The sequence below is a fragment of the Carlito syrichta genome, unplaced genomic scaffold (genome assembly GCF_000164805.1).
Source record: "Carlito syrichta isolate Samal-C Ts95f unplaced genomic scaffold, Tarsius_syrichta-2.0.1 Scaffold120569, whole genome shotgun sequence".
NCBI classification, from domain to species: Eukaryota; Metazoa; Chordata; class Mammalia; order Primates; family Tarsiidae; genus Carlito; species Carlito syrichta.
In genome coordinates, this window is record NW_007064665.1 from 122,159 (window position 1) to 130,363 (window position 8,205).

The following is an 8,205-nucleotide window of genomic DNA, read 5'->3' on the forward strand; positions in this document are numbered from 1 at the left end:
CAAAAAAAAAAAAAAAAGAAGTTGACTCACTCTTCACAGAAGCACAAAATGTCCGAGTCTGAAAGGTCTCTCAGGGCCCCAGACCCAGCACGGGTGACACAGACCCCTCCAAGGGGCCTCCCTCGAGTGGGCCAAGCTAAAGTGCTACCCTTCCCCATGATGCCGGAGCGGCCCTTTCTGCGACAAGCCTCCCTCCCCAGCGTGCTCACCGCCAGGACTGAGCTGTCAACAGGGAACCGGGGGGCCAGGTTTCGCCCTCACCGGCTGCCTTCTGGTAGAACAACACCAGGCCGTGCTGTGTTGTTTGACATAACTGACAGGATTTCGTCAGTGCCCCCGATGGATTGGGTCCCCTGTTGTCTCACTGAGCTGTCTCCTGGTTCCCGGATGTGCAGCTGTATTTGCTGAAGAGAAAATGCTGAGGGCACAGCCTGTTGGCCCCTGGCACGTTTGGGGGCATCTGAGGTTGGAGGCCCTCAGCCGTCTCCTGAGGGAGCTGCAGCTCTCCACCTTCCTGGAGAGAGACCTGGGTCCAGTCTTTCCAATATCCTGATAGTCACGTGGAAAACCTGAGCCCCTTCCTCCAGCCAACCTGCCCCGTAATTTCATCTAAAAAGGGAGTGTGGACCGGCTCACTCCTATAAGCCCAGCACTTTGGGAGGCCAAGGTGGGAGGATCTCTTGAGGCCAAGAGTTGGAGACCAGCCTGGACAACATAGCAAGACCTCATCTCTATAAAAATAAAAAATAAAAAAAACTTTTTAGGAATATGCAGGGCCTGGTGGCGCACACCTATAGTCCCAGCTACTTGAGAGGCTGAGGAGGAAGGATCACCTGAGCCTAAGAGGTTGAGGCTGCGATGAGCCATGATCATGCCACTGCACTCCAGCCTGGGTGACGGAGGCTCTGACTCAAAAAAATTAAAATAAAATAAAGGGAGTGTGGCTGTCCAGGAGACCCTTCCCCTGGCCATGCCCCTCAGCTACCTGGCTACCCGCCATCTACAAATCCAGCCGGACCTTGGTGTCAAGGAACCAGTGTGGCTGGGGACAGCGGCACATCAAGGGTGGGCTGGTGGGCTGTGGTCCTCAACCCCACAGCTGGAAAGTCTCGATGAAGGACGCTGGTGGGACCCTTGGCCCCAGCACCGAGTGGCCCTCCCTGCTCCCGGAACTGTACTCTGCTGCTTTGGCCAGGACCGGTCCCCACCGGTCCCTGGGGCTGCGCTATTGGCCACACACACCAGCCCCATCACAGCCTTTCTTCCTGCACGATCAGCCTCCGCTCCTCTGGCCTCTGCCTGTCCCCGGCCCCACTCAATGCCCTGTGACCCCACAGCCTCCTAATGGCAAGCTTATTTTAGGTGTTTTTCTTCTAAACAATGCAAAAAATACCCACAGGCCCCAGTTTCCCTGCCTGTGCGCTGGAGAGGTTGATACAAACATGTCTCATGCGGTTCCAGCGCTGACAGTCCAGGGAATTTGATAAATATCTTTAGCTTTCTTAAAATCTCCCAAACAGGCTGGGCTCGGTAGCTCAGCCTGTCATCCCAGCACTTTGGGAGGCCGAGGTGAGTGGATTGCCTGAGCCTGAGGGTTCGAGACCTGCCTGGGCAACTTGGCAAGACCTCATCTCTATAATAAATCAAAATTAGCCAGGCGTGGTAGCGCGCACTTGTAGTTCCAGCTACTCGGAAAGCTGAGGCGGAAGGATTGCCGGAAGCCAGCAGGTCAAGGCTATGGTGGCCATGAGTGTGCTGCTGCACTCCAGCCTGGGCGACAGAGTGAGACTCCAACTCAAAAAAAAAAAAAAAAAAATCTCCCAAACAGCAGCGTGTTCGGTGTCAGCCACCAGGAGTGCCTCCTCCTCAGAGAGGATCCCTGGGTGTGGGAGGAGTTTCAGAAGCACAGGAAGTTGCTTTATTAAGTGATGGGACGTTTCCAGGGCTTTGCAGGTCCTCGGGAAAGGGCCATCAGCAACTTGCCAACCACAGTCCGGGTTTCGTGTTCTGTGATGGGCTCAGGGCCCAGAAAGCGCACACTTGTCCCACTCTGTAGGCGGGCAACTGAGGCTCGGAGCAGCTGATGAGAGCAGGAGCCTGGGTCTGCCCCCACCTGTACATAGTCAGACAGGAAACTGAGGCTTGGCTGAGCAGTCCCTACACCACCCTCCCCTGTAGGAGGTTTGGGTGGCTCAGGAGGCAGAGTCCAGCCCCTGAGCCCAGCCTTAGCGCCTGTGGCGTCCTCACACGGGCCCCCAGGTGTTTCCGTGCTGCCTGCACACGCAGGTGTGTGGCTGCAAATGTGTGTACACATGTGTGGTACATCTGGAAGGGTGTGGGCACCCCCTAGTGTCCAGCACAGAACAGGCACATGGTGGGACCCAGGGCTGAGCTCTGGAGCAGGGGGGGTGGGAGGCGGCCACACGACCTTCGGGCATGGACACCCCTGTCCTCAGAGCCGCACTGCGTCTGTGCCAGCCGCTGCCCATCCCGGCAGATACGGTTTTTCTCCGTCTGTGGCTCTCTCGATGTTTTCTCAGATACACCAAGACCTTGGCCAAGTTGTTCCAAACATAACGGTTTCGACCCAGGTTCAGCTTTGCTGGCTGCGCTGTGCCGGGCTGGGAAGGTCCGTGGCAGCCTTGGCTCCACTCCTTCCCCACTGCAGGTTCCACGACTCGCCCTGAGTATGCGCAGCCCATAGAACTGCGAGAGCTGCCCCTACCGCCCGTGGGGCAGGGGCACGCGTGGCCCGGAAGCTGACGGCCCCTCTTTGCCCTCTTGTAGCTCGAGCCCAGAAAGCTCTCCTCTAAGGCCAGGCGCGACAAGGAGAAACAGAGCTGTAAGAGCTGCAGCGAGACCTTCAACTCTATCACCAAGAGGAGGCACCACTGCAAGCTGTGTGGGGCGGTGAGTCCTGGGAAAGGGGCGTGGCTCAGGTGGGGCCGGAGGCCTCCCAGTCCCACGGAGCGCCGGGTCATCACGGGCCGCAGCACGCCCCCCGTGCGGGGGGCTTCCAGAGCTGGGTCACGAATGCAGACGCCTGTGAGCATGACGTCTTCCCGTCTGAAGCAGAAGTGAGATTCTTTTCTCTGGTCACAGTGGTATTAGATTAACACTCCTGTGGCTGAAAGGATGCTGGATTTGTAACCACAGAGTCCTAGCGGGTGTCCTTGGGAGCGAGGGGATGACGTGTCCTCATGACATGCAAGGTGCATGTAGGAGACGGGAAGGCGAAGGGTGTGGCACAGTGGGAGCTCCTCCCACTGGCCTTTGCTCAGTGCTCCAGGGATGCTCGCAGCTCTGGTGGGCTCTCCTGCCAGGGCCCCAGGTGCACGCCGTCTCCACACCTCCTCACTCAGCCCCAAAGCCCTTTCTCTTGAGAATGTTGCTTAATATTGAGCATAAAAGTAGCCCCGAGGAAGGAATGGAGAAATCATCATTTGGGGGTTAAGACATTAAAACTGAATCTATGCTAGCAGGTAGATCTCAGCACAGAGCTGCCTTGGATGCACTTTCCCACAGGGCACTAGCAGCCTGCCCCGAATTAGTATTCTTTGTCGCACTTTGCCATGTGGCAGGGGGCGGGGAGAGGGCGGAATGAATGGATGAGTCCTGGGATGGAGGGATGGAGGGATGACGGACGGGCGAACGGAGGGACGAATGCGCGGACGGATAGGTGGACGCGTGTGTGGGTGGGGGGCGGACGAAGGAGGGCTGGATGGGTGACGAGAGGGTGAGCGGATGGTGGCCGGGTAGGGGAATGGGTGAGTGGCGGAGGAATGCATGGGTGGACGGGGGGCAGATAGGTGGGTGGACAGAGAGGTAAACGGAGAGGTGGACGGGTGGGCGAGCAGGTAGATGAACAGACGGTCGGGGGCTGGGGTGGAGGGCTGAATGGACGGGCAGGCGGATGGATGGATGTGTTGGTCGCTAGGTTACGGCATGTGGAAGCAGAGATGGAAGTGACGTGAGAGGTGTGGTTAGATCGGCGGGTAGAGGGTTGATAGATGCACGGATGGATGCGTGGAGGAGGGACGGACGGGGGAGAGTTGGCCAGCTGGCCTCGCAGGTGCGGACGCATGGCCGATGAGTGCTGGACTCACAGACGAGTGGGTGAACGGGTGAATGGATGGATCAGCGGCCGGAGGATGGATGGATGGCTGGACGATGGGTAGATAGGTGGGCGGGCAGTCAGACAGATGGCGTTGGGAAATGCGGATGGGTGGGTGGTGAAGCATGAATGGGTGGCAGACTGACAGGTAAATGGCTGGATGGGTAAGTGGATGGAGGATGGGTGGATGGACGGTAGACGTCGAGGGTGCATGGGCCAGCAGCTGAGCAGGATGACCTGTGCCTCCTAAAGAGCTCTGTCTGGGGCTCCGTTTGCACTCTCCAGGATTGAAGAATTTAACCCAAGCCTGGTTTCCACACCGGACTTGAATGAAATCCGCTGTGTGGATTGAGAGTCATCCTCAGAATACACGCCCACGCCCCTACTCAGCTCTGGGCTCTGGGCTTTGTGACTATTGGGGTTCTGCCAGGGACGAGGTGGGGCAGGGTCCAGGGCAGGAAGAGCTCTGGAATAGTCACCGAGGAGCCCCCCTTGGGTTGATTCCCACACTCCACTCACCCACCCATCTGAAGAGCATTCTGTAGTACAGATAGACCATGATTTCTTCACCCATCTGCCAACGGACGTGGGTTTTCCTGGCTGTTGTGAGCAACACTGCCATGCACATGCAGATGCAAATATCTTTGCAAAACTCTGATTTCAGTTCTCTTGGGCTGTATACCCAGAAGTGGAATTGCTGGGTCATCTGGCAATGATGTATTTAATTCTTTGAGGAATACCCATACTGTTTCCTACAGTCGCTGCACCATTTTGCAACAGTGCAAGGAGTCCGATTTTTCCACCTCAGTGCCAACACTAGTTATTTTTTGTTTCAAGTTCTTCTGATGTTGTTTGGGGTTTTTAAAAATAATAGCCATGCTGAGGGTGTGAGATGGTTTCTTGTCATGGTTTTGATTTGCAGTTCCCCGGCGGCCAGTGACGGGAGTCATCACTGTGCTTGGTGACTCCTCCCACTTTTCTTCCTGTGCACGCAGACTCCTGGACTCCGGGCCCTCCAGATGAGAGGGCAGGTCCTGGACGCCAGAGGGCCAGCCCTCATTGTCTGCCCTTGGACAGGGCTCCGGCCCCACCTCAAGAAGCCACGAGCCCTCTCCACGCTGTTCAGCCTTCCCGTCCATCAGCCTCCTCTCGCCTCGCCTTCTGACTTCTTCCTGGACAGTTCTCTGTCCCTGGGAGGTGGGATCATGGGTGCCCTCTCTTGCAGGTCATCTGTGGGAAGTGCTCCGAGTTCAAGGCCGAGAACAGCAGACAGAGCCGTGTTTGCAGGGAGTGTTTCCTGACACAGCCCGCGGCCCCAGAGAGCCCCAGCTCCGAGACTCCGGCCGAGCCCAAGCAGAACACAGAGGTGGGTGCTCCTGGGTCCTGCTCCCCTCGGCGCATGGCAGAGCCTCCCGACGTGTGCCCCTGTCTCCCGCTACTCTGGCTGCCTCTGTTCCCAGAGCTTCCCTGGGACCAGGACAGATGGAAGGTGTCTCAGTGGGGTCAGGGCCCTGGGACCACGGAAAGCCGCTGGGAACAGCTGGGAGCGGCCACATCAGAGGGCAGAATATCATGTGTAAGCGCACCGGGCCTCTCAGGACCAGCCAGGGTCAAGGCTTGGCCCATTTGCACCCAGAGTGTGAGGGGAACAAGGGCAGCTTCACTCCTGTCCCTCCGGTTGGAGGGCACAGCTAGAGATGCCCCGAGCCTAGGAGGCCCCTGCCTCATCAGCCGTCAGAGTGGAGCAGGGCCCCAGGGGAAGGTGGGGCCATCACCCCTTCCTCCTCTTCCTCCCCCTCCTCCCCCTCGCCTCCTCCCTCTTTTCCTGAGGGTGGCTGCTCCCTTCTCAGCCTTCCTTCCTCGAGAGCATGGTCCCGGTTTTGTGAGGTGGCCAGAAAGCTAGAAAAGAGAACACATGGGTTTCCGGAAAAGCACGCCTTCCTTTCTCGCCACTGGGCACAGCCAGATTCTTGGCATCAGCTGAGTGGTAGGAAGTTTTTCAGGCTGGCTTCCCTCCGAAAACTCAGAGGGGTGGCCCCGAGGGTCAGTGTGTTTTCAAGGTCCCAGCTGTTGTGACTCAGCTGTGGCGGGGCCCGGACCTGGGTCTTTGGTGGAGGACGTCGGGACCTAAGGACATCAGGACCAAGTGTGGCATGATCTCAGTGGTGCAGAGAAGACCCGTGCACTGCCCACTTGGCTCCTGCATTCCTGCAACGTAAACCCAAGGGGCTTTCTAGAGTCCCAGGTCTGTGGGGCGTGAGCCGCAAGGGCTGTGCAAGGTGGGCTCCAGCCTCCCTTGGCCCAGGCTGAGGGGACCCAGCTCCAGCAGGCGATGTCAGAGCCACGTCGGAACAGCTCAGAATTGCCACTGTAATGGCACAAAATGCCGTCTCAGGGAGGGAGGGCCTGTGTGTGTGTGGTCTGTGTGTGTGTGAGTATGCACATGGATGTGTGTGCATCTGCACCTGTGTGGTGTGTGCAGGTGGTGTGTATGTGTGTGCCCACGTATGTGGTCTGTGTATGTGATGTGTGTGGTAGGTATGTGCATACATGTGTGTGGTGTGTGTGTCTGTGGTATATATTGCATGCACTTGTGTATGTGGCATGTGTATATGCATGCGCATGTGTGCGGTATGTGTGTACACACGTGTGGTGTATGTGGCATGCGTGTGCGCCTGTGCACACACATGGTATCTGTACATGCGTGTGTGTGGTGTGCATACACATGTATGGTGTGTGTAGAACTGAAACACTCGTGGTCTCTTGGTCCGTGATCCTCCGGGTTGGTTTTCCAGTTATTTGATGCCGTCCTGACCAGCATGTGGACGCTTCTCCTCAGAGGGTCCTCCTGCAACCCTGACGCTATGCACACCCAGGTTCTGCTGGCTTCCAGCGGCCCTGGGAGTCGGGTGAGGCCAGTCCTGGTCCATCCAGGCTCAGCTGCGTCCCCATGGCCAGCTCCTTCCAAGCAGTAGCCCTGGCCCTGCCCCAGCCTCGTCAGGAGGGAGTGACTGCCACAGGCAAGACCACTCCTAACCTGCGCCTCTGTGTCCCCCCAGAAGCCACGTACCTCAGACCCCCAGGCCAGCCTGCTCTGTGGCCCCCTGCGGCTGTTGGACAGCAGTGAGAGCTGGAGTGAAGTGTGGGCTGCCGTCCCCGCATCAGACCCCCAGGTGCTGCACCTGCAGGGAGGCAGTCAGGTGCGTGTTCCCGCCCGCAGGCCACGTGCCGGGGTTCCGCTTGGCTCCCAGAGCCTTGGATGTAGCGTGCCCACAGCAGGCCTGTGCCACCCCCGGGACCCACCCATTCAAGCAGGCTATCCAGGGCCTCCGCTTTCCCAGCCTCCCCAAATCCCCCTCTGCTCCCCACCAGGAGATGGGACCTCCTGAGGCCAGGACCCAGAGCCAGCTGAGACTCCAGGAGGGGCAGGAGGCACAAAGGTCCAGCCCCTGAATGCATTCATTCATTCACCCTTTCATTCATTCACACACGCTGGGCGGGCCAGGAGCTACAGCACCTTTCAGGCAAGGCTCAGGAACCCACACAGCCCCCGCCTGGCCACCTGATCCCTGGCTCCTTTGAGCCTCGCTGCTGCCGGTATCACAGGAGCTCGTCCCGCCTCACTTCCCGGGGACCAGGCAGTCCAAGGGAGGCCGTGGGGCCTGGGCTTCCAGGAGGTGGGCCGGGTGTCCCCCACCCCCATCCTCCCTCAAGGAAAGCCAATGGGCTGCCTGTCCTCCGTTGAGTGAGGGTGCACAGGCCCAGCCACCAGGCCGGGAGTCTCAGCACCTGCCGAACACCGTGTGGGGCTGGGTTGGCTGCCGGGAGAGCCCCACGCCTCTGCCTGAGCCCGGGGCTGGGAGCCAAGGCCCCCGCTGACCCTCCACTTCTCCGCAGCTGGACAGCCGGCCACCTCAAGCCATCCCTCTCCCTGGCTGCATGGTGAGCCTGCCCGGCCCTGAGGACAGGCTGGATCCAGGGCATGGGTGGAAGCTGCAGCAGGCCCAGCGGTCCTGGCACCTGAGCGCCCCGTCCGCAGAGCTGCGGCGGCAGTGGATGGAGGTCCTGAGCACCGCCGCTCGGGCGGACGC

General features: G+C 59.0%; 1 protein-coding gene across 1 annotated transcript in view; it reads left to right on the forward strand.

The window, feature by feature from the left end:
• The window catches only part of FGD3 (FYVE, RhoGEF and PH domain containing 3), a 44,677-nt gene that overhangs the window by 34,727 nt on the left and 1,745 nt on the right, over window positions 1-8,205 (forward strand). The window contains exons 13-16 of the mRNA XM_021707594.1: window positions 2,788-2,910; window positions 5,340-5,480; window positions 7,174-7,314; window positions 8,012-8,203. Coding sequence (XP_021563269.1) covers window positions 2,788-2,910; window positions 5,340-5,480; window positions 7,174-7,314; window positions 8,012-8,203 — 597 coding nt within the window. The remainder of the gene's footprint in view (window positions 1-2,787; window positions 2,911-5,339; window positions 5,481-7,173; window positions 7,315-8,011; window positions 8,204-8,205) is intronic.